The sequence below is a fragment of the Gnatocerus cornutus genome, chromosome 9 (genome assembly GCF_029298725.1).
Source record: "Gnatocerus cornutus isolate USDA-ARS CGAHR chromosome 9, icGnaCorn1.1, whole genome shotgun sequence".
NCBI classification, from domain to species: domain Eukaryota; kingdom Metazoa; phylum Arthropoda; class Insecta; order Coleoptera; family Tenebrionidae; genus Gnatocerus; species Gnatocerus cornutus.
In genome coordinates, this window is record NC_142241.1 from 8,004,022 (window position 1) to 8,029,741 (window position 25,720).

The following is a 25,720-nucleotide window of genomic DNA, read 5'->3' on the forward strand; positions in this document are numbered from 1 at the left end:
CAAATTTGTGAATTTTAAAACAATTTTTCACGTTTTTTCAATTTTCCTAGACTTTGGCTTCCTGCAAAAACTGTTGGAAAAGGATTTATTATTTTTGTGCGTTGTAGTTCGAATCTGCGAAGCGACGTAACAATAAACTGCGAGTCGAGTAAACTTTTTTATGACCTTTTTTTAATGACCTAATCGCACTTTAATTAGTGTCGACGTGGTTCAGTGAAAATCTCAAGTTAATATTCGTCTTTACTTAGTCATAAATGTACAATTTGACAATGTTTGCTAAAATATGTATATCTTTGCCACAACGATCAGGATATTCACTTAAAATAAATTTGTACCAACAAAACAGACACCGCAAAATATAAAAATTTATACAAAATAAGGCTCACATACATAATGAGTCGATTAATTTTTTTTCAAAACATTTGCGCCTAAGACTAGTCCGAAATGTTTCATCAATTCTGTTAAACTCTTGCACACAACTTCAGTATTTAAAGACACTCCTTGAGTTTCTTCCTCTTCAACTTTCAGTTGTAATAAATGAGTTGATGCTGGGTTTGCTTTACATATTAGTCTCAGTTCGTTTTGAAGACTTTCAAGATGTGCAATCGTCTGTTGATCAATCTGTAAGAAAATGGGTAAGTAAGAGTCATTTTTAAAGGCGTTCAACCTGGGCTTGTTTAGTCGAGCAGATTTCCATGAGTTGCGGCAGTTGTACTGCGGTTTTATTTATGATTTGTTGCTCAACATTACAAAGAAGTTGATACAAATAGTTTCTGTTTTCGTCCGGTTCTTGAGTATTGTCTTGTCTGGCCGGGGGCGTCAATGATTCGCTGTCTGGTATTCTGGGAGGCAGCATGGGGGCTATTCCTAGTAAACCAGGCTTTATTTTGGTAGCCGCAGTTGCTAAGGCGTAGGAGAGGACCGCGGCGTCATATGCTTCCATTTTCAGCACTTTGGAGGAACTGGAAGTAGAAAAGTAATGGGGGGGTTGTTGTGTTAGGAGCATGCAGGGTTGCGCTCTACTGGCATGCTAAGGGTAACTAAATAAAAATCAAAAAAATAAATTAATCCCGTTTATTTTTAAATGAAATAAAAATAAAACATATGTACAAATATAGTAATTAACAAATTGGTTTGCTAACTATTAGAGCTTAACTTATATGTACAGGAATTAATTTCATTTCGTACATTCTTTACGAAATTTACATTTCGTTACTTGATACCATAGGCGAAGGCACTTTAAAAGGCAATCAAATAACTAAATATACAGGAAATCAGCTACACAACATAAAAAATTTACTCAAAACGGAGAGTGTATTGCCCAAAAATCGAATTTTAAACATTGTAGCACCATCTATAGATGAATCGACCTTTAAAATAACGTATCACATAAATAAATTAACACGGGAAGGAAAGGGACAGATTTTTGGCAACACAACAAGGAAGGGACATAATAGATAAATGTATGTATGTAAATATCGTACAAAAGCCTTACAGGAAACAATTTATAATTAACATTCAGAACAAAAAGATGACTAAATTATAGAAATTGATCTAGTATATTTTCAGTCCAAGATGCACATAATATTTGAATCTGAGTTGCTAGCAAGTCCGTAATACAGTCTTTCATTCTATTTCTGCATTGACTAACAACTCAGGATTTTAAACACAGTACCACTTAGAATCATCCACTCACCCTCCCACTTCTGAAGCATCGTCAGGTTTTTTGTCTCTACCCATCACCAGTGGTTTACCTGGAGGCAAATTCTGCATAGATTCTTGCTGCTCCCGCATTTGGCGCTTTCGTTTTTTACTCCACAACTCGTGACAGTCCTGCCATGTCGGCAATTCGGGCGCGCAAATCCTAAAAAAGTACGACCATCAATTGCATAAGATTGACTTTATGGTATTAATGAGGTGTTTTTAGAAGGACATGAAAAAAACGGGAGTACTTGCTTGATTGTGCAATTTATTAAGTCTTTGTTTTAAATTTTTGCGACGAAACTAACTCACTATTGTACTCTACTTACTGCTCTGGATTGATGTTTTTTAACCACGGCGACTTCAGCGCGTCCTCCGCCGATATCCGTTTTTCCGGATCCAAGTCCAACATCTTATCCAGCAGATCCAAAGCGGAAGTTGGCATAAAAATAAAGTCCTCGCGTAATCGCCTCCTGTGAAGTTTCTTCGGTTTCAATGTGTGAAACAGCGGTAACTTTATGACTGATGGCCACACTGCGGGTGTTGGAGTGCCGCAGACCCTCGAGATCATTTCTAATTGCATCATTTCAGCATTCGCCTACAAAGAAGTGTGAATTTCAGTGTAATAAAATGTAAGTTCTCACCTGAAATAACGGCTTCTTTAGGAACAATTCACCGAGAATGCATCCACAGCTCCAAACGTCGATGGCCGGGCCGTATCTTTCTTCGCCGAGTAGTAGTTCGGGTGGTCGGTACCATAATGTGATCACTTTGTTCGTGTAAGGCCTCTGTCTGTCTTCGGCGTTGTATAGTCGAGCCAAACCGAAGTCGGCTAGTTTGACTTCGCCTCTGAATAATCAAAAATCGTAAATTCTTCTTCCTATAGCCTGAAAAACTCACCTATTATTCATGAGAATATTACTGCACTTGATGTCCCTATGCAAGAAATTTTTCTTATGACAATAATTCAGACCATCAAGCAACTGTTTCATGATACATGCATTATTCATCTCGTTAAAATCCACCATTCCAGACTCCAGTAAACCCATTAAATCGTGATCCATGTACTCAAAAACTAAATAAAACGAGCCTTTGTCCTTCCGAAAATCCACCGCGTCCTGTTTATCAGTAACAATTTCTCTGAGATTGACGATGTTCTTATGATTCAGCTGTCTCAAAATCTTTATCTCTCTGACAGCCGTTATGGGGAATCCCTCCTTTTCGTTTTCCAATCTTACTTTCTTCAAGGCCACTAATTCGCCAGCGTCTACATCTTTGGCTTTATAGACTTGTCCGTAAGTTCCTTCTCCGATTTGAGCAATGACTTCAAACATGTCCACACATCTTTCGCCCCAATCTTTTCCGCTGACTGCTTGGAAGTTCCGCGAGCCCCTTCGTTTCAAAATCTTCGGCCGTTTGAGACGCGGCTTTGGCGTGATTCTCGACTTTTCGCCAAATTTGTTGTTGAAAAGACGCGGTGGAGTGTTGGTAACGTCGTCATCACCACTGAGTTCTTCTGTTCCTGGAATCACTAAAAGCAAAGTAAACACATCGCCGTCGTGTGCACAACTCACCTGGCGGCATTGGTAGGTTCATAATGCCTTTTTTCAGCGGCGGTGTTTTCGGTTTGGCAATCGGAGGTGTAGGTGACCTACTTGGAGGCGACTCAATGTTCTCTAGCTCGCTTTGGTTCATTCCTGGGGGCATTGGTAGCTTCGTTATCCGTTGCTTCTTCCCCAGCTCCTTTTTGGGAGTCGGCGGAGGTGGAGGTAATGTCTTATCAAGGGAATTCGCCAGTGCTGGAGGCATACTATTCGGAAGCGGAGGTGTTGGTGGTTGTTCGGGGCCATCGTTTGGTAACGGCGCCGCGTCTGGTAAGGCAATCTCGTTCAACTTCACAAAGAGTCTTTGATCCGATGGTATTGGGATGTCGTCAATGTCCATAGGAATCGGAATAATCTTTTTATCAAACGTTGCGTCGACTTCGTCTATAGTTATCGTCGCCGATGGTCCTGTTGAAGTTTCCGGTTTTTTGTCAGTCTCGCTTTCAGCTTTGTGTTCTAACATGTTCTCCAGTTTCTTCAATTCGAGTTCGCGTTTATGCCTGTCTTTCACCAACTCGGCGAATAGACTAGTGTCGGTGATTTTATTCTTTAATTGTGAAGATTTGATGGAGTGTGGACTCGGACTGCGATTCTTTTCGCGGCTCCTAGAACAAGTTGTTAGTTGAGATAGATTACGAGGGGTTGGCTTACCTTCTATCGCGATCTCTTCTGGGACTCCTCGATCTGTACCTCTTCAATTTACTTCTATTAGGTGAAGGACTGTGATGTCTCCTGCTCCAACTGGGTGACCGCGACCTCCGTCTACTTAACGGGCTCCTGCTTCTACTCAATCTTCGTTTGTCCCGAACATGGTCTTTCTCCCTTCGATGCTTTCTATGGTGACTCGAACTCCGTTCATTTCTTCTTCTTTTGGATGACGTAGAACTATGCGAGTGGTGCATATCTAAATCTGGACTTGGATTCCTATAAGGCGATTTTACCGAAGAATGACTTTGGTTATAATCATCGATTACGATTGGTGAGCAGTTGTAAATCTTATGCCTGTCGTAATCGTCCACGGAATTGTTCACCCTAGCTGGTGCTAAAGGCGGTGTATGCGGCGATTCTCTCGGAGGTAAATACTCCTTGTGACTTTTCAAAGGCGGAGTCGTCGCTAGACTAGGCGATCGTTCGACTTCCACCGGCTCTGGAGACGCTATGTGACTATCGTTCGACACCGGCGAACAAGCGCTAGTATCGATCTTATCGATAATCGCCGCCGGATTCTTGACCGAGGAAGTCTCCCAATCGGAAAGCACCTCTTTATCTTCCTTCGTCTTCGGAGAAGTTTCCCCCGAGTCACTGTCCAAACTGTCTAAACTGGTACTACGCGAATGGTGCTTAGATCGCTTCTTCTTTTTCTTATTTTTCTTTTCCTTTTTGTGTTTCTTTTCCTTCTTTTTCCGCTTCTTACGATCTAGGGAATCATAATCCTCTGTGTAAGTCGGAGACACAGCGACTTGTCTGTAATCGCTTGGAGAACCTTCAGTTCTTCTTTTATGCCTGACTTCGCTTGAACGAGACGATTTTGATGACACTGATGGTTTTCGCTCACGTTGTGATACCATCAGCGTGGGGGAGGGAGATCGGGGGATCATAGACGGATCTAACCGGTGTCTACGACCTATAAAAACATTGGATGCCTCAATTTTTTCGTATTGGACGACAAACTGAGAGGAAAAGCACCAATGGGCAGCGAAAGAGGGAAAAAATGCTTGCGGATATGTAAAACCAAGCGGAGACAAGTTTATAATATGAATTATGGCAAAATGATAAAAATAAAGACGACAGGAATGTTGACTGTAGCAAGTTTGTAGGTTTGATTTCACTTAGATCACGTGATAACGCATCCGATTCCCTTTACTCCAACAGTTCCAGAACGAATAGAGGAACAGCGTATTCGCCCGAATTTTTCATCAAGCCAACCAATGACAAAACGTACGTCGCAACTATGGTCAAAAATCATTCAGAGAAACGTAAATTCGTCCGGTTTTGACTTGTTTTTCATGGGTTGCCTTGATGAGATGATTGTGCCCATACCACACAGATTGTTCATAAAATTTTATCTAGCAAGGTGCCTGCGGTATTACAAATCGCTGTGCAGCAGAAGCAAAATAAAAATTAGTCACCTTGACGGAATGAACTACAATGGAAAACTTTTGATATGAAAATGATCGTGACTTACAGTTCTAAGGTCGTGTTTACTTATGAAAAATGTTTCTCGCTCGAATAAAACAATGTGAAGAGTGATATGTGTGGAATGTTGAATATTCATGCAAACGCACACCAATTAATCGCGGTTTTGTTACATATTAAGGTACAAATGGCTGGTAGTAATGTTTAAGGCATTGTAACAGAAAGTGTGTACCTGGAGAGTGCCCAATGACCAATTGACTCTGCCGGGCGAGATAATAGTCCTCTTCAAGTCGCGAGTATCTGCTATGACGGCTGCTCCTGTGCATTATTTCGCCGTCATCACTCAAGCTGAGGCTTTCTTCACCACTTTGTATTTCACCAGCTTCAGGTCCTGAGAGGTCTTCAGAACTAACATCCGAGTATTCCACCAAAGGTTTGGAAGTTGCTAGCAAATTTCCGGATGTGGAAGACCCGTTTGCTTCTCTGTTTTTGCGTTTTTTCGACTTTTTCGACTTATCTTTAATATGTCGTCCATGCCGATTTTTTTCCATTTTACGAACCAAAAGAAGCTGTGCAGCACATATTATACCGTGCTGTCGTACCTTTAGGCAGTGATCCTCTGCAAAAATACCACATACTCAAAAATTCATGGGGGGACTTTTGTTGGTTATGTTGACACTGGCTTTCGTGACATGTTGGCATGCGTGGATACATGAGTCATCGTTCCAACGGTGCTCCATTACCCGTTTCACCCCATTATCAGGTACATTTCCACGCCAAACTCGCGGAAAACGAAAGATTTTACAAAAAACCACCGGGAAATTAATGAAAATCACACTCAACTATTGACGTACGTGACCTTGGAAATGATGGCGAACTGTGGTGTTTTTGGGTGGGTCGAAAAGTGATTCTAGCAGTAAATCGGGCAAGGAAGCCGCCGAAAAGCAGATAAAAACTGTAAAAACTCACCCCAAAACTGTCAAGAGTTGAGTCCGGACGGTTCTATTGAACAAACACTCTCACAGCACTAAAACCAAACATATTTTCGGGACATCTCGACGCCCTTTTTTATCTTGGTTTTTCTACGAGTTCTGCTGGTTTTTAGATAAAATATTTTACTTGGTTAATACTACTAATTCTTTAGATTGATTCTTATTATTTCATTTTACTTGATGAAGCATAGGTCATGAAAGTTTTTTAAGAGTTAAAATTTTATCGAGACCGATCCTGACAACAGGACGCCATTTTCAGTGCAGTTTGCAGTCTGGTTCTGACATGCGTCATTACCCCCACTACACAGAATGGCAATCATATATCAATTACGTGGAAATGGGACATATTTCGCAAAATAACGCAATTCTGGTCATTTCTAGTTGTGCCATTTAATTTGTTTTGATTTCAACTTGCAAATAGACGTCGGAAAGTCTTTCTTTCGTGGTTTTTTTAAATGGAAAGTGAGTCGGTCGGTAACAAGCATTTCTAGAATGTCTTCAGTAAACTACTTCTTCATAGATGGCGTAGTATCAAATGTGGCGCCATCTTTGACTGGGTTTAAATAAAAGGACCTTGATATTTTTCAACTTCTGAATCCTTGAATTCTTCGTTCTTGGATTGGGATGACCGTCAAATACTTCGATTTTTCAATTCTTGGTATTTGTATTATAAAGTTTTGAAATGTTTTAATCTTCATCATTGTTTCTCTGTAGTTTTCGCAAATTTTCGTTATCAGCTTCCAACGGTGTCCTTAAATTTCTAAATTTTTGAAAAGTATAGACTAATTCTTCATTTTCGTTTCTTCATCTCTTGGGCTTGTTTAATTTACGATGTGAACTGATGAAAAATATTTTGCAAGAAGTGTTTTTATTTAATCAATTTAACGTATACCGCACGTTGAGTAACATAATCAGGCGCTTCACAGGCGAATTTGGTACAAAAAACGATACAATAAAACCTACTTTTTTAAATATCACATAATAGTAGAAAATCAACTTTATTGCTCATTTTTTAAAATGAAAGCTATTGTACATAAAATATCTTAGTCACACATCAATAAAACACACTTAACTATTAACAAAGGAATGTGCCTTAGTGATTGTTTACAAGTATAGTGTACATCCTTATAAAAATAGCCCTAAACTTTAATAGTACTCTTATAAAATTGCCAAAATATACAAAATATTTAAATACATCATGAATCACATTCAATTTTAATATCATACAAAATTGAGAGAGCACAGTTATATGTACAAAAATAGAAATAACTATTTATTCGTATTTTCATCAAGTAATAATTACACTTCGAGCTCTTCCATTGTTTTCGATAATCTATTGCTATCAATTCTCCGCCGCTGACTTCTTCGAACAGCGTCCGCGCGGCGATAAGGCTCACTTTTAAGTCCTAATAAAATATCTTCTAAAGCACCATTGTACACTTCATCTTGTTGGAGAAGTTTCTTCTCTTGTACCAATCTCGTTCTATGCTTCAATTCGTTTATCACATCATCCTACAGGGATAGAAAGTGTCTTACAAAAAGAAAAAAATGTGGAAAAGTGTGAAGACGTGCTTGGGGTCAATGAGTCGTGATTAAAAGAGAAACTTACTCTAAGTTATTCTTCCAATATTTTAACCAAAAAATTTGGTAATTTCGGTCGCTGAAAATACGAGGAGATGAGTGCCAATTGATAAAAATCGCATGCCACGAAACAGGAAGTGAAGATGAAGGAGAGAAATGATACCCCGTTACACTTTAGCCCACTTACCTGCTGTTTTTTCTGATTAATTTTATTCTTTTTAACTACATCTTCGTTCGTTTTATTGTTGGCATTTTGGGCGGCGATTTCCAACCTCCTCCTTTGCTCATTCTCTTGATCGGCTTGCTGCGTTATGACATGTTATTATTTATAGATGACACCTGCCATAAATTACAATTACCTTGAACGCCTTCACGAACCGGACCAGCAGCGAGAAGAAGGTATTCGCGTCTATCGTTCTCGGCGATTCTGCGAAATATTCAACACACTCTCTGAAGGCTTCTTGAGCCGCCTTTGCGTCGTTCCTTAATCTCCTTAACTTCTCTTCGGCGTTGGCGAGGAAGTCGCGCACGACTATGCTGTGGGGACCTTTTCCGCGGATTTCGGCTTCTTTTCGGACCGCTTCCATACCTTTCTCTAATTCGTGAACATCAGTGGTGATGTTTTCCAGAGAAACTGCAAAGAAAAACGTGCTAATTTAAGAGCCTTAAAACAATTTGCACTGAAACTTACCAACTGCGGCTTTCTCTATGTAATGCAGCTCCGAATCGAGGCTCAACAAATCCGGGAATTTCTGCCTGATTGTCGCGACGATGTAATGAAGAAGACACGTCCTCTTGTCCGTCGATTTAGTATCAAGAAGAGTATCGAGAGATTGCAATTTAAAGCCATACGCAGGTCCACGCTTACTGCTGTTCAAATAGTTCCCAAAAGCCAAAATGACCTCCAACACTGATCTAAACTTCTTCGAATTCTTCACAGAATTTGAGCCAGAAATTATAGCGTGGGTTTGCTATAATTGGAAGGATGACTTTAGTTAAAATAGTAACAGCGTCGCGTCCACTTACCGGTGCTATGTGATGTAAATTATCGTAGAAGTTCCCAATGTAGCTCATTATCGACAGTTTGACAGATATCCTCTCAACTTTGGTCAGTTGCAGCAAGAATTTATCTTCTTCTGATAACAGATTGATGTTCTTTTTCTCACTAACGTACTCTCTGTACGCTTTGGTTTCTTGCTCTGTTGGTACCATCCTCTGCAGTAATTCTACGTTTTCCAACGACAATTGCTTGAGATCCAACATGTTAATAGCGTTGATGACTTTTTCGGGCGACATCTCGAGTTTTCTTCGTGAAATCGCGATGTTTCTCAACCGGGTGTGTTCCAGAAGGGTGATATTCTCCGGTTTCTTGAACCTTTTACTCGGGAACGTCGATAGCCCGTCGATTTCGCTATTCCCATTGGCCACCAAGCCCGCATTCCCTATCTTAAATCGTTCTTCGAAATCGTTAAAATCGATGTGACAATGCAATTTATCGTCATCTAATTCGTTGAAAATCGTTCCGCGAACTTGGTTCGGTTTTAGTGCGATCCAATTGATTGTCGGTAATTTGTATTTTGTTTGTACTTTGCGTTTGATAGTCATAGCGCCGTCGGGGGCTTGCATGAACCCTGCAGGTGGCGGCGGAACCGGAGCAGAAGGCACTTTGGACGGAGGAGGTGGCGGACACGGAGGTGGAGGCGGCGCTACAGGCGCCGGGGGTGGTATCACAGGCGTATTAGGAGGGCTCGGAGACGTCAAAGCCTCAGCTGTAACCAAACATCAGAACAAGTCAACGAAAGCAAACTCTTACTTGAAGCTTCTTTTGGTAGGCTCTTGCTGACGTTCTCCAATTCCGCGAGTTTCGATTCGAACATCGACTGGCGATTCTTCGACTCTTGTTCGTGGTGTTGGACCACGCGTCGTAAAGTGTTAACTTCTTCGTCAGCGTGTCGCTTAAACTCGAACAATTCGTCTCGTTCTTGTCGGATTTGTACGAGCTCGGTTTCTAGGAACGCGATTTTTTCAAGAGCTTGATGTTCAATATCTTGGAATCGTTCGTGCATCTGAAATTACCAATTAGTTCGGGTAACGGAAAATTGCGGAATTACTTGTGCAAGTTCGTCTTCTAATTCTGCTACTTTTTCCAATGCTGCTGTTTTTGTTTCGCTGTCTTCCATGAGGGCTGCCACGTCGAAAACATTGTCCAGATAAGCAGAGATCTGGACTTGTAACTGGTCGCTTTCTGTGAATCTCAGCTTTTCTAAATAGTTATCTAGATTTAAGGCGGTGAATTCGTATTGGAGATGGACGCGGAAATTCATGTCTTCGACGGAATGAACGATGATGTTGACGAACTGCATGCAGGCGACCTGGAAGAATCTCTTGAGACTCGTGTGGTGAAATCCAGAGACTTACCATGAACTCCAGGTGGAAGACTTCGTAGTTAAAGAAATAGTCCATCAGCGTTTGAAACCTGTGCACTTCATGACACACTTCTTTGAAGTTATCAAACGCGGATAGGATAATCTCGTGCCCTCCTTTGACTAAACAGATCGCCGCCAACAACTCCAAGACCAGAGCTTTCGTCCGCAGACTTTTGTGGATCAAACTCAAAGAAATACAATTTATAGCTTCTCTATGCTGAATTACCATGTTAAATCCATACTACAACAATTTTGTAAAAGACACCTCAGCACTTTGTGTGTTGGCGCAGCAGAACTCACTTTGTTGTTCATAATGGCCCTCATGCACATGATGCAAACGTGAATATCGTCTTTCGACTCGCCCATATTTAATTTGGCGACGTGTTTCGACCGCCTTTTTATACTAGGACTGTCTGGAATTTCCAAAGGGGATCTAATGTAACCATTTTGCTTATCTAAAGTGTTAACGGGATTAATTGTCGGATTTGGATTTAGCCGTTCTTCTGATGGCGTTCTTGACTCAGCTATCCTCTGCTCGTGTCTCATCATTCCTAATCTGAAGCTCAAGTAATCGATTAGCACGTCCAAACCGTTGTTTTCTTCGTTTAGAAATTCTCTGACCCATCTAAAAGAGAAGCTGTAGAGGTGGTAAAAATAGACGGGGACTTACTCGATGTGGTTGGTTCGTAAGGAGATTTCCAAGTCACGAAGAACCTGAGTGGAGGTCGATTCGCCCAACATTTTTCGTTTCTATGGAAGGATGAAAAATCTAAGATTGTCGTGTGAGTTCAAAAAGTCACCAAAGAGCGGAAACCAAAGGATATGAAGAAAGCATCGAAAATCTAAGCCGATTCCGATTTTTCTAAAACTGATTGCACATTTTCTAATTCTAACACGCTCATATTTTCCGCTCTTCAGTAATCACAATCACGATTTGCATACGTTTAACCTTAATAAATTCAGTTTATGACACATTTAATCATAGCCGTTCAGTAAACAACTTAATTGTAGCCGCTGCAGTATTATTTGTATTGTATTAACCAACCCTTTCACAGTTAATTTAATTGTACTGAATGAGTTTAACGACCTGTGATAGGGGTTGCAACCACAAAACTTACCCTATGGCTCCTAGACGCTTTGGGATCCAAATACGTGCGTAATTTATTCAAGTAAAACGATGGTGGATCCTTCGCATGGACCATTTCCTAAAAAGACAATTTCCAGTTATTACAGAATTGAAAGAAAACAGAGAAGGTCAAAGCTGACCTCATCCTAATGACTAAGACGAGATAATGAGTTCGGAATTTTCTAAAGCAAAGTCGCGCACTTTGACCTCGCGTAATTAAAATAAGAATTCGTGCCTACTCCTTTAATTTAATTAGCTGGGAAAGGACTGTCGGTCAACTCCACCTTAAAAAAAGTTGTGCACGCACGAATGCAGTCTTTGGAGGCTTGAATTTTTACAATTTATACGAAGAGACCTTGAGTTGAAAAGGACGTGCAGGAATTGCACGAAAAATTCGATTAAAGTTTCATAATGAGCTGACTAGGTCGAACGGGGCGGAAACGGAAGTTCGCGGCTAAATTCTGTATACACGGGATTGTAAAAACAACTTGTGACGAGCGTGACGATATTAATAACTTTGACAATGCTTGATAATTATTTTAATCAATTCTAACGCATGCTGCAAATATCCTGCGCTCAGATAAAAAGGGTCAAATTCCAAGTTAGGTAAATCCTGTTTCAATTAGTGTGAGCCCTTTTTTATTTATAACGTTTTTATTGCGTTGCGTAATCATAATTTGAATGACTAATAATAGTAAGAGGCTATCAAAACCGTCATGTTTAATTATACGTGGTGTCATGTGGGTTGTGAACTTTAATAATTGTGGCCCACTTAGAGCACGAGAGAAGTGTTCATTGCAATTTTGTAAATACTGAAAATGACAACTTTTCTCCTTACTTTCTTATCGATTTATTTGTCTACGACTCATCTTGAAAAATATTGGCATAGAAATCGTTATCTGAAAAAACAATGCTTCGAAATAGAAGGAAAAATAAAATTTCCGTGTTGTTACAAACACCAGTTGTATGGTTATGAACCCAGATAAAGGTTTATCTGATTTAATTTAGTGGTTGGTGAGTCAAATTCCTATAAATAATGTAAATCGGTTTATTATTTATCGGAAAATTGCGATACTTTACATGCACATATTTTCGTTTTGTTTTTTATTTGGGAAACAATGGGTACTTTTCCGTTTAATTTTCTGCTTACTACATTAAATTAGGTTTTATTGTTGTTTACAAATTTATTCTCGTTTTCCCCCTTTTTGCATCTCAAAACATGTTTTTTGTAACCGTTGCAAAAGGCGCTCAAAGAATAAAAAAAATTAAGAAAACTATCATAGTAAAAAAATGTGGAGAGAATCTGAACAATCAACGAATCAAAGGATAAAGCACCAAACAAATCGGAAAACCTCTGCTCAATTTTGTCCCTGGAGTCGCCTCAACATTAGATTTAGGTTTGTTGTATTGATTCCCTTTTCTCCCTAATTTGCATCTCAAAACCCGTTTCTTGTGACCGTTTGCTGAAGACAGCAATTTTTACATTGTGATTGTGATAACAATCTAAAAGTGCCAAAAATGTTTCTTTTGCCGTCTGCAGCATTTACCAATAAAATTATCTGCTTAGAAAGAAAAAAGTTAAGTTGCGCTTGCACATTAACACATTCATTTATGCTTTTATTATTCACGAGACTGAGAGCCGATCCAAGATTGTATACAGATAGTGAGCTTCACAGTGCTAATTTAGTTGTGTCAGGTTATATTGGCAATTAAAAGTACAAAACGACGGAAGTATTTAAAGGTTTTTGTTAGGCTAACCTGAGGCGATTTGTATACGAGGTGTTCAGAACCAGAACGAATTAAATCGATCTATCATCGTTTTGGTTTTATTAATTTTAAAATAAATTCAAAGAAATCGAAAAGTTCACTTTCGCATGCGTTTTTATGTGCATTTGCAGGATTCGAAACATCGGACATTTTAAAAAATTTAAAGAATATAAATGATGTTTTGTAGCTCGTCTCATGAATGGCATTGTAAAATTTTAAGGTCATCGAAGGGGTCACGCTATTAACTTTATCAATGTAAAGACATTTGATGCTTCATTAGAACGATTAGGTAATAACACGAACAAATAGTTAAAAAGTAGCAATTCAAAAAATCCTTGCTTCACATGAACTTTCACTAGTTTCATTAATTTTTGACATCCATTTCCTTGATTTTCACTATACCGTAAACCACTTCCCAGACAAGAATGCGCTTTTTATCAACCAACAAAAGATTCAGTATAATTCTCCTGAATCATTTCTTCAATGAATAATAAAAATGCAGATGATAATCTTATCTCCATGACCGGATGTTCGTCGCCGCACACCACAGCTTGGAGGAAATCAATAGAATAAGAAAATAAAGCAAATTACTTAAATAATTACAGAAGTGTAGTTATAGTCGATCCCTTATCTTATTCAGACCAAACAAACACAAATGTTTACCATATGCGTCGCGACTTCTACTTTTTATTAGAGGTTTATTCAGAGGACAGTGGCCCACAACTGTAGCCAAGCATATAAAATAAATGGTTATAAAAAACGTTGTCACCACTGTCGCAATTACTCATTACCGGCGGGTTTTATGTTCCTTTATATCCATATGAATGGAGCAAATGGAGTCTATTGCTTACTACCTATTCAAGATATTAGTCATAGAGCTTTTTGGTATGCAGACGGGCGTACTGGAGAACCTCCACAAATTTACTCTCAGCTGCAATGGAAGTAATGCGATATGCAGGAAGTTCGGCCATTTGAAAAGAAAACTCTTTCTTCAGACTTTCTTAAAGGATTTCAATTTTTTTCAACTCGTGCAATTTTTTCTTGACCTCTCAGACTTCAGAATTCTATCTAATATGTTATCTTTTGGATACGTAATGCGATATACAGGAAGAAAAACGATGTTTCAAGTAATAATTTGGATTTCACGGTCTAGTACGCGTGTAATCCAATATTCCCACAATATTACCTTTCAATTCGCTTAAATTTATATTTTTCTTCTAAAATCAGTGAAACTAATACAGTGGATCCCCTCCATAGCGACCGCCCGCACGCCCCATTGAAAGGAAGATCATGTGATTGAACGATTAAGTGTAATCAGCGCTGATTATGTGGATGTGGATAATAAACCCATTGATGCCACTGATAACAATATGAAGAAAGCGGTCCGTTGTCGCGACCACTTGCATAACTTTTTCACTTTCTTCAACGCTTACCTGATCACAGATGATGTCCCATTTCTTTTCCGAGTCGTAATTCTTGAGCAGCTTCGCTTTATCAGGGGGCAAGTCCATGGAAGCCTGCAAAATAAATTTTTGTTAAGAGTCAGAGTAACGTTATTGTGTCCGCTTTGGTGCTATTATTACCGAGCCGGCAGCACATTTAGAATATATTTTCATAAATTACACACGCAAAACGTTGCACATTCAAAGCACCGTTTTCGCATGCAGCACTTTGTGTTAAGTATGATCATTTCAATAACAAAGAGAGTATTTTGCTCTGAATTTCTGTTATTGTGATTGCGTTATTAGATACATTGAAGCCTTGACATGGAACTGTGACGGCTCCTATAAGCGTAATGATGGTTTCAGGTTAAACCAGAAAGTTCAAATCAATTTATGTTAAGATAATGGTAAAGTAGAGAAAAAGTAGTTGGAATAGTATAGCTACTGTTTTAAGCGTTTTCACAAACAAAGTTGATGAGCGAGATCGAGTTGGATTGGATTATTAATTATTCTTCCATGAAGACTGAAACCGGTCGTTTTTGTATCGGTCTACTGCAGAAAAACCTTAACAGGATCATCATAGTTCTATAATGTGTTTCCATTAGAGTTAATGTAGAATTCCTACCGACAATTCTTTATAAGATGCCCTTTTTACTGGGGCAGACTTTTTGACACTCCTTCACACCACATGAGCACCCATGACCTTACAATTAGCGGCAGTTTATCGTGGGAATGGAACACTTAGACAACAAAATGGAAATGAGGTGTAAATAAAAACAATGCGATTATTCTAATTGCTCATTTACGGATTAATAAGATAAACAACAAGGTCGTTTGTTTTCGACAGTTATCTCACACACTTTTTAGGTATTAAATATTTATGATTGGTAAGTGGGTGCCTTTTTGTTTAATAGCTTTTTTCACACGAGCCTCAGTTAACTATTCATCTTTTTATTCATTTACAATTCTAAATTTTCCTTCAAGTTATTTCTACTTTCTTTATAGCGTCATTCATGTTTTGTTAAAATTTTTTGCATTGTGTATTCGTTTCATTGCTTCCAGTGTCAATCATTGATTTCCGACTCTCATTGTAGAATTTCTAGCTAAACTATAAAACGTTCCGACGATCCACACTCCACAAAAACTACATCGTTATGTTTTACTGCAGATCCCATCCATAAACTGTTTGTTCCATGTCTAAAACCCTTCACAATTCCTGTAGCATTAATCAAACTAAATCCCACAACATTCATTCGTATATAACAATATTGATTTTTATTTATAGCGATGTAACCTGCATGACACATTATGATAATACATGCAAAATTAGCATTATCTACCTGTTGGAAAAAACTGCTTATATTGACATGTAAATAAATATTTGTGTTTCCGTTTTATCTGTCCGTTCCTGAATTTTCCTTATCACCAAGGTCTACTGCATTGAAAACGATAAAAATTATTACGTCGTGGCTACTATTTTGAATTCAAGAGGTTTAATGGTGGCATTTCAGTCACCACTTCACGAGCCTATCAAACTCATTTCCTGTAACAGTCGCCATTATATCCGTTACAAAACCAAAACCGTGAAAGTCCCCCCGAAAAAAATCACATAAGATGAATCACGTTGAACAAAAACGCGAAAACGATGTACCTACGTCTGCAGTCCGTAATGAAGGCACCTCGCGAGATCCAGGTTTAAAAACATTTCTGCGGAAAACCGTGAATTCTAAATTTAAATGTTGTAACAGGAAAAACCAAAGACATAAGAGCGGTTTCTTGGCAAGAAAAGTGTGAAAAAATGATGGCGAAAACCGCATCTTTCTATCTGTCGTACTTCCGTAGATATGAAAAAATCACCCAAATAGATATAACTGAAAAAAATGAATTTTCGAATTCGGGATTTCCAAGTTTCTACAATTCTTCAAATTAAGAAATGAGATTTTGCATAAATTAAATAAGTAAAGACAAGTTGCGTTGCGGTACAAAAAAGGGTCTTTCACCCACCTTCTGTTTACAAAACATTCTATTTACTTTATTCGGACGTGTTTGCCCAGTGACATCCCTTAATCTTATAATTACGCCAGAATTTATTTATTTAAGCATCTGTTTGCGCCGCGCTCCGATAGCTCTCGGATTTACATTTCTTCATTCAATTACACCTGCTTATAGCAGCTGACTGAGATTATTTACGCATTAACAAGTTTTAAATACTCGTTCATCCTGCAATAACACTATCGAACGACACAAAATTTACCAAAGGGGTGTGTTTTATTTGTCTGCAGTTTACCCTCTGTGAAAACGTTCAGTCGCTGACATGACTCGTGACGAGATACATTGAGGAAGGCTTCCAATGTGCTACCCAAAATAAACACATAATATCCTGCTTATAAATAGAAGATGATTATTTTCGGAAATTGAATTTCGGTGTAGGCTCGTAAAGGGGTGATACGAGAATAGGGTTGGAGAAGAGTATTTTATCTTGGTGTAAGCTAATTAAAATTGAATTCTACTTGTGGTAGCTGTGGGTAAGAAACTGTAGACATTCATCCCTTCTTTCACTTCCGCTGTCTAAAATTCATCAACAATAAGCTAATTAAATCTGTCGGGGTTGCACCCCGTTGCAGACACAGGCGTGCCCTCACAACTAATTCTGTCAGAGCGAGCGAAGTGAGCGCTAGTTTAGATTTAACTATTCACTAATCCAATAATTTTCAATTCAGAGAACGTTCCAACTCTATTTACTTTTCATCATTTCCCTTCTCGTTAAATAACCGCGACCAATTCCCCGGAAAAACAAAAAAACCTATCATAGCCCCACCCTGTCTCGCCGTTTATATTGCCGCCCACCCCCGACACGTCAGTTTGATGGCCTTCCTGCACGCAGATGCTCCGTTGTTTCTGGAACACCAATCGGATTGCAGATTGATAGAAAAGTTAATTTTGGAATGTCTAGAAACGACAGACGGAATGGAACAGGTGTAAATGGTACTTTAGCGCATTCAATCACATTTTTTTCCATAACTGGATTATGGAGAGTTGTATCACCGAGTTCTACCTACAATGTATAAGCGTGGGCTCATGAATATTTAATGTTCTCGAGGATTGTTGGATAATATGATATATAGAGTGACTCTTAAATGGTGCGTAAAATTTAAATTGGGCTTGAAATGGTAAAAAACGGCGTTCTCATGCAGTTTTTTACTTGTGACTGCAAATATAAATTAATCCTTGGAAGCAACTACAAAAAGATTGGTCAAAATTTCCAGATTTCGAAGAATGCATGAAAGAATGGCATCATGTATATTATTTAAAGTTTCTTTTCCTGGAGAAAATGGTCAAAAAGAATGCATTTGTTGATAGAAACCAGTGGGACCATGAAATTTGAAATCTGTTTAGAGATAACGCACGAAGATGAAAGTAATGTAGCAAGATAAACTCTACTGTACCAGTACTTTCTTTTCATTATTTCTGCAAACGCATAAGGAACCACTAATTTATCTTAATATAATCATCAAAACACGTCTTTCCGTTCTGTTTTTTGTATTATGTACTAAAGTTTTAACTTTGTTTCATCTATAGCTCCAAGACAAAATTATACATTCAGTGATGGAGTTCAATGATTCAGCTCAGACGCTGCAATCTCCCATCAGACCTCCGGGTGGATCATTCATATGGGTACTACTTTTTGCATAATCTACATCTTTATCAAAGTTGAAACGTACAATTAGTCCAGTCAAATCAATAAAACGACATCCTCTCCATTTCCCAATTAATTTTTCACAGATTTGACCGACGTGAACCGTAACAAAGGGAGGTTACGGGGACGGTTTAATAGCTTATCAATAATTTATGGACGCGGTCGGTATAGATCGTACCGTATTGATTGAATGTTGTTATCCTTTGTCGGCGATCTAATAAAATCAAAGTGAGTCAGTTTTTCCAAAAAATATTGCGCGTTGTCCTCGTAAGTTTTCCGCGATCTAACAGAAAAACAATTAATCAGAGATTAGCTGTGACTAATAAATAATAGAAGTACCGTAATGTAATGGTGTCTATTTTATTTATTATTTGTCTCTATGTTGGCAGTCGTGATTTTACCACTCTATTCTAATGCGATCATTCGGTAGTTATTTGTGTAGCTTCCTCGTAAAAAACCATGTTCTTAGTACTTTACGATCGAAATAACTTTGCATAATTACCAACTAACTGGTTTTACAAAGATGGGAACGCCTATTACGAAGAGTACTACCACATGGCTCTAAAAAACGAAGTGTGTTGGTAGCCCTGCTATCAGAATGAGGTTACGTTATCAAACAATCGCAAAAAGTCAGTCGATCATTTCCAATTAAATGTCCGACAAGGTTGGTGGTCACTTTTTCACCGAACTGTGAACGGGAACAATTGAATCTTCCAGTGAAACTTGAACCATCCGGAAAAAACAGAACTAAAAACCAAAATAGACAATGAACTAGTTTTTAACGCTTCGATGATTGGATAAATTCGTGTTGTAACAAAAGAAATGATATCGATGATAACATTACAGCGATGGATGTTCGAAATCAACTAATTGACCCATTTGTGTGTGGTGCCAATACAATTAATGTAACAGATGAGCTCTATTGAGTCACAGAACAGTTGTACCTAAGTTATATCAATCGATGTTAATAGTCATAATAAAAAACAGGCTGCTTTCGAATGAATCACCGCAGAAATGTTAAAATCGAAAGTTTGAGTGCTGACCTCATCTGTGGTACTATTCGCGGACTGGATGGAGGGACATTGCGATTTTTGGTACTACTAATTTATTTTCATTGTAAACATTAAAGGCTAAATTCTGATTTGCATATTCACAACACTTACAGAAAATCTAATTTTTTAAGAATCTAAATGTGTTTTATTTCTTATGTTTACACTATTTACATGTTTAATAATAATAACACCTATAATGCGGTACATTACGGTATGTTTGCAAATTTTCCCGCTCTTTTTTCATGACAGTTGAAACAGAGCTGCCAACATGTAAAACATTGCACTGCCTCCTATAAATTGCTCACTTCAAAGATATTTTTTGATTGATTTATGGGCGCGTTTTGCCATTAACTTTTGACAGCAGCCATGCAAATTTTTCCACGTCCCACTTTGATGTGAAAACTTTTCGATTCCACGGCATTTGCTACAAATAAAAACTTCAAGTAACAGTTAGTTCCACGCTCATAAATTTGTAGCAAAACATAAAATAAATACGAGATAATTAAATTCCCAGTTTAATCGCCAGATGTGTAAAAGTTTAGCATTTTTCTTCGGTCCAACCCTTCTGGTTATGAAACCACCAACTGGTGCTACAGGTCATGGTTCTCGCCCATCACAAAACAAGAAAAAGGTCTCCCCACAACCATCCATTCTTATCGGAATGATGTGTACAGACAACATTCCTGAATAGTTTATTGGAGAAAAAAAGTACCCCACACATGCTCATGGCTACTTATTTAATGTTATAAACAGTGATAATAACGAACGTGTCACATTCGAAGGTTATTCGTCATCTACTCAAATTTTTACGTACCAAAACTTTTGTGAATCTCCTTTCCAACTCATGGGGATCAGGCATGGGTTGCTTTGATTTGGCTCGAATGATACTTTGTCGGATGCTCGCTTGTCGTCCGTGTAATTTCCCCGAAATTACGCTTTCCGGTCTTTCGGGCTCCTGGCATGGAGCCTCTTTTGATAGCCCCAAACCCATGATGGTTCAGGCAAAAAAACAATCACACTAGTGCACAAAAAACACGTTTTTTACAATTGCACCGGTTACGCATCACGCTTAATTTGAGATTCACTTGAACGCAACAGGTTTTATGGAAACACGCACAACATTCACGACACAATAAACTCGCAAAACTAAACAAAGTTTTATTTCCATAACTTTTGCTATGTTGGTGCGCATGGTCCGTGGCTTTTTTACCTTTCGAGATGGTAACGCCATCTCTGAGACAAACAGTGTCGGTTAAATAGAAAACTCTCAAACATAAAATCTTACTATTTATTCTTAAAATAACTTTTACCCAAATTACAATAAGATCACTTTCAAAACACAAAACTTATGTACAGTTTGTACTATGATTTTACTGATTCAAAGTCCAAATCGCGCAAATTCTAAACTTCACGTCTCTTCTGATTCTGAGCCTCTTGTGTCATTTATTTGACTATTATTTTGCTTTAATTTCGCTTCTAAATGAGCCCACGGGTCCTCTAAAAAAGAGGGATGCACAAACTTTGCTATTCCTTGATCATCTTCCTACAAATTGTCAATTTTTATAATTTTCTAACCTCAATCCTCCTATATTTAACCTGTAGGGACGAACTTTGGTTAAAACTGGAGTTGTATGAGCTGTTGTTAGACCGATTCCCCCCAGTCCACCTCTGGTATTTCCGATAATTTGGGGGATAGTTTCTAGGGCTCCCTCTGTGGTATTTTGATTGGGGACTGCTGGAATAAGCTGGTTTAAACCGATTTGTCTGTGGAGAAGCTTGAGGAGGGTCACTAAAAGCTAAAAAATCAGTGGTGTCTGATTTATTTTGATATTCTTGATTTGAGTCTTGGTTGAAGTAAACGAAGCCTGAGGCACTATTAGACGAGTATTGCTGATATCTGTCCATTGTGGAGATAGTTTTGGGCTTTTTGAAGTGGTTTTATCAGCTGCAATAAAGAGTTTTTGTTGAATATGTTTATAAACACAAAAAATGAGGTTAGATTTGTCTACGCATGCGCTATTTGATACGTTATAAGTTATAATTCTCATTAGTTCGAAATCTCGTTTTTTCAACACCCGTTGAATTTGAGTGATGGGATCAAATTTAAAATTTAAAAGGAATAAAAGAATACTTACTTATTGTTAGTTTATAAAAAATCTTTAAAAATAAATTTAAATATTTTAAAGAATTCCAAAAACTATCAAATTAATTCAAGGAATTCAATGAAGCTGTAAGTTTTTATTGATCCAAAAAAATTGAAAAAAATAATAAATTAAGACATCCAAATCAATGGTATTTTAGATTATTCAAAAGATTATATAAAAGATTAAGCATCTGTAAAAATACTGCAGAGGCTAAATCAACAATTAAAAGAAAGAAATCTGACAAATTTAAAAACATAAACAAGCCGACGAACCAAAGTTACTGAAATAATATGAAAAAATTATAGTATAAAATCATAATAACTGACTCAAGAGGCGTTAAACAAATATCCCCAACTTGAATAGGTATAATTTATTGCGTTACACAAAGAAATCTGTGATAAATTATATACAGCGTTTTACAAGACCCTTTACCTCGACAGTGTCATACAAAAAAAAAATGAGATGGCGGTTACAGATTTTTTGTAGAAGGCATTAAAATCACAGTGATGATAGAAATTAACCAAAAGTTGGGTTGAAGTTTGGACCCATCGTTATAAAGCCAATTGATATTTTTGAATGGGAATAAAGATGATAAATATATACACATGAGAGATAAGAATACAACGATTATTTTACACAATTCGTATAAAAGATAGACTAAAAACAAAACATAAAAACTAAGAAGTTGCTCAGACATGAAATGCCTGTTACAAAAAATGCGAAACAAACACTTAATAATATGTTCAGGAAGTACATTCTATGTATAAAATTTATAAGTTTTCGTTAAAATAAACTCTCTAGTGGTGACATGTAGAGATTTGAGCAAGTGATCGTTGATACAGGCAAGTGGTAATCCAGTTTGATCATAGCTAATTGAAAGTTAATGATAAAGCCATCAATTATATATAAATTTAGAAAATTTGCGTGTAATCCGATCATATTGACTGTTGGTGTATAATAATTGAATTTAATTCTATCGGATTACTATTTTATCCAATTTTCAGGGCTTGAAAATAGCAGTGTTGGACCTCTTCACTAATCCCTAGAGTAGTTAAAGCTATGAAAAATGTAGAAATTGTACGAACATGTCTTCGTTTCAACCCCGTTGCCTAAATATGTTATTAAAGCTCATGGTATCGACTTTGGTCCCGTTTCTTTAAATTCTAATTTCAATTCGGAATTTCCGATATGTGCTGGATTCTCGTCATGAAGATAATGTTCGTACAAAGCTCGTAGACCTCAGTACAGTATCGATCCTAACCTAATGACAAAGTACTAAGAGAATAATACAAGTTTGAATGAAACAATCCAAGAACACTCCACATTGGCACCTTTGAATCACTACCCAGTTTTTCCTCTGCCAATACACTGAAAGATGATAAGAGATGACATGCTTTTGATAGCTTGGACATTTCCAATGGCACGTTGTAAAAAAATAAAAAAAAATGCCATCAGAACACTTCTTCTCCGGCTATCACTGATTTGTGGTCCCATTTGTGCTATCACTGTTTAGTCAAGAAACCGCTGCGTCTCCTCTTCATCGTCTCTTTCTTCGTCTTCAGGTGGAGACGGGCCGGAAACTGATAGAGTAGGCAATCCGAAGTGGTTCTCTTCGAGGGAAATGTTATCCACACTCCTCGCTTTCCTGCATAATCTGGAGACGGAGCCGTGACGTCTAAAAAACTCTTTGGGGTCGAGACCAGGACCACTATTGGAGACGAATATGGCTGAGTTTATACGGGGACGGTGTTGTCTCCGTGGTTGCGGAGGACACGGCTAGAGGCAAACACACTCATGAGAAAAACAATTCAAAATTGGAGCGACACCAACTTGTAACGTGTTGATCGATCAAAGAGTGAGCAGATTTCAGTTAAAAAAAAAGTGAACTGGAAGCTTAGTGGCGAAACTTGGCTAAGAACTGTTTCATCTTACCTTCAAAGTGAACGGCGCGGCGGGGCAACAAGCAGCTTTAACAACTTTATTGTTGGCTTTAATTAAAAGTTTTTGGTTATCGGGTTACGCAATATTTCTGAAATGTAGCATTGGCCTTAATAATAATGATTACCTTACCGTTCATTATAATAAGTAGTCCTTATCTTATTTGAAAAAAAAAACATTTTTTTAATTAATTGAACGATTTATTTGAGTCTGTAATAAATAAATCTTTGTTTCACCTTTTGTTTTTTTATTTATTTTACGTATTCTTCAAGATTTAATCTCAAACTGTGGTAATTTGATCAACAGAATCTAAAACTTTGACTTTCTTGGACTTAACTAATTTAAGACGACGCCGACGCAACCGCAAATGGTACAATTGATCGTTCTGAAATAAAATAATATTATTGATGTAGATATATTCATTCAATTTCTTTGAAATATTACCTACAACTTTGAATTAAAAATATCATTAGAATGAAGCACATTAATGCGAAATATTGTCATATTAAGTTAATAATTTCGTGATGTTTGTTCATTAGAAGATGAACAATAACCTACTCGTAAAATATTCAAGTTAGCTTTTGTTGTCGTGTGGAATGTTCATTTGTAAGTTTATATTAAATTTCAAAGATGGATTTGACATTCGACATTTGGCATCCATGGTCGACTACCACCACAACATGTTAAATTACCGTTGTTATGGTTTAAGTAGAATCCAAAGTGTGATCAATACTGAAGTTACTTTCCGATCAGTTTATTAGAAAGAAATTACGGGTTTTTATCGTTCTGAGAAAATAGAGTTTTACACAACTACTCGTCTCTCTGATTCAATTAATTACAATTAAGATCTCTCTGATATTGAAATTAATTGATTACTGTCTTTTCCATTCTTTCTAAGATTAGTATCCCATCGATTATGCCATTTGAGTATTTTTAGCTCTAGCTCTAAAAACAGTTTCTGTGAGAGCTGCAGCGTACTAAAATTTTATATGACATCTGGGGCTGCATTATTGTTTTTTTGAGTGGTTTTACGTCGTAAGTATTGTAATTTTTAGTACAGACTCTTCAACAAAGTATAATAAGCGGAAAAATAAAAAGCAACCCAATATTCACGGCACGGATTTAGATATAATCTTATGGCTTAATCGTTGACTTTATAGCTCATGAAATCGAAGAAACTATTCCGTGATAATTTTGTGTTATTTCATTTTTACTGCCCTGGTGCCCATTATCGAAATAATAAAGCAAATCTTGTTTAGTTTATGATAGCTTTATGTACCTTGTATTCTGTTTTAATTAAAATCACAAATCGAATTTCTCATTATCACCTGCCCACACTTTGATCCTGTAATCCCTCCAAATCAATGGCGTGGTAATTAAGAACCACACACGTCACAACTTGATCGTATTACTGTCGTTAGTTTAAACCTGCTGCTGGAACAACCCTCGCCTCATTAAGGGAGCAAATTGAGTAGTTCGTTACAGCACCAGCCTAAAATACGTGGCGATTCAATAAAAGAAACTTTTATTCGAGTCACCACATTTCGTAATTACTTAATGCAATAGCAGTGAACTGACGAACCATAGCTTTATAAAACTCAATGACACGTTGTGAAATGACTGGCAACAGTGGCGAAAGACGTACAAAATGTGTTTTCAAACGAACACGGTGCAAAACACTGAAACTAAGACAAGACGCGCTAATCACCCGACTGTCAAGCGAAGACGCCCCATCGTCATGGACCTTTTCTACATGTGTCAATTAAAAATTGTGGTTGATTATTTTCAAAAAGCAGTGCTGAGGTAAAAGCAAGAAGGACCAACCGTAATTGGTCCTCCGATCAGTGTGGTACAGGGTGCTGCAACGCTTAAGTTTCCATCTCCACCACCCTGTACATTGATGTGTGAAAGAAGCTCTCTAAACCATGCAATACAATGACTTGGGTAAATTGTTGCGTCATTTTGGAGCGGGATAAGTGTCTTGATGGTGGAAAATACAGTTTTTTAGTTCTGCTTGATTTCACATCAAAGGGCCTTTTTCTCAATAGAACTACTCTGATCGGCGCTGTCTGCGACGAGATTCGAAAGCTTTTCCCGGTTTACGTTTTATTCTT

General features: G+C 37.8%; 4 protein-coding genes across 12 annotated transcripts in view; all 4 read right to left on the reverse strand.

Annotated features, from left to right (window-relative positions):
- Positions 1–284: 284 nt before the first annotated feature.
- On the reverse strand, positions 285–6,742 carry Cdk12 (Cyclin-dependent kinase 12). Of its 4 annotated transcripts, none has more exons than XM_088045264.1 (10): positions 6,411–6,742; positions 5,674–6,060; positions 3,957–4,929; positions 3,276–3,910; positions 2,602–3,223; positions 2,346–2,550; positions 2,031–2,299; positions 1,697–1,864; positions 668–962; positions 285–621 (listed from the first exon to the last, which is right to left on the reverse strand). In XM_088045264.1, exons 2-10 carry the CDS (start codon positions 5,990–5,992, stop codon positions 403–405), a joined length of 3,705 nt encoding a protein of 1,234 aa, XP_087901390.1. In that variant the 5' UTR covers positions 5,993–6,060; positions 6,411–6,742; the 3' UTR covers positions 285–402. The 4 variants fall into 4 exon arrangements, with proteins under 4 accessions (XP_087901390.1, XP_087901387.1, XP_087901389.1 ...); XM_088045261.1 differs by having other exon boundaries at positions 286–621; positions 2,602–3,232; XM_088045263.1 differs by lacking the exon at positions 6,411–6,742 and having other exon boundaries at positions 286–621; positions 2,602–3,232; positions 5,674–6,404.
- A 670-nt stretch (positions 6,743–7,412) lies between these two features.
- Positions 7,413–20,746, reverse strand: Frl (formin-like protein). Its single transcript, XM_088044594.1, has 13 exons — positions 20,339–20,746; positions 14,767–14,850; positions 11,559–11,645; positions 11,111–11,190; positions 10,741–11,065; positions 10,433–10,681; positions 10,126–10,386; positions 9,828–10,080; positions 9,041–9,783; positions 8,706–8,985; positions 8,374–8,648; positions 8,202–8,318; positions 7,413–7,945 (listed from the first exon to the last, which is right to left on the reverse strand). Exons 1-13 carry the CDS (start codon positions 20,513–20,515, stop codon positions 7,733–7,735), a joined length of 3,144 nt encoding a protein of 1,047 aa, XP_087900720.1. The 5' UTR covers positions 20,516–20,746; the 3' UTR covers positions 7,413–7,732.
- Positions 20,747–20,798: 52 nt separating this feature from the next.
- Positions 20,799–21,589, reverse strand: LOC148168500 (uncharacterized). The gene is made up of 2 exons (XM_088044602.1): positions 21,121–21,589; positions 20,799–21,067 (listed from the first exon to the last, which is right to left on the reverse strand). The coding sequence occupies exons 1-2, from the start codon at positions 21,427–21,429 to the stop codon at positions 20,933–20,935; spliced, it is 444 nt and encodes a 147-aa protein (XP_087900728.1). The 5' UTR covers positions 21,430–21,589; the 3' UTR covers positions 20,799–20,932.
- A 434-nt stretch (positions 21,590–22,023) lies between these two features.
- The window catches only part of LOC148168501 (uncharacterized), a 30,232-nt gene continuing 26,535 nt past the window's right edge, over positions 22,024–25,720 (reverse strand). For 5 of the 6 annotated variants that reach the window (XM_088044597.1, XM_088044600.1, XM_088044598.1 and 2 more), the window contains one exon: positions 22,024–23,444. In XM_088044597.1, coding sequence (XP_087900723.1) covers positions 23,178–23,444 — 267 coding nt within the window. In that variant the 3' untranslated portion in view covers positions 22,024–23,177. The remainder of the gene's footprint in view (positions 23,445–25,720) is intronic. The other variant, XM_088044601.1, reaches the window with a different exon arrangement.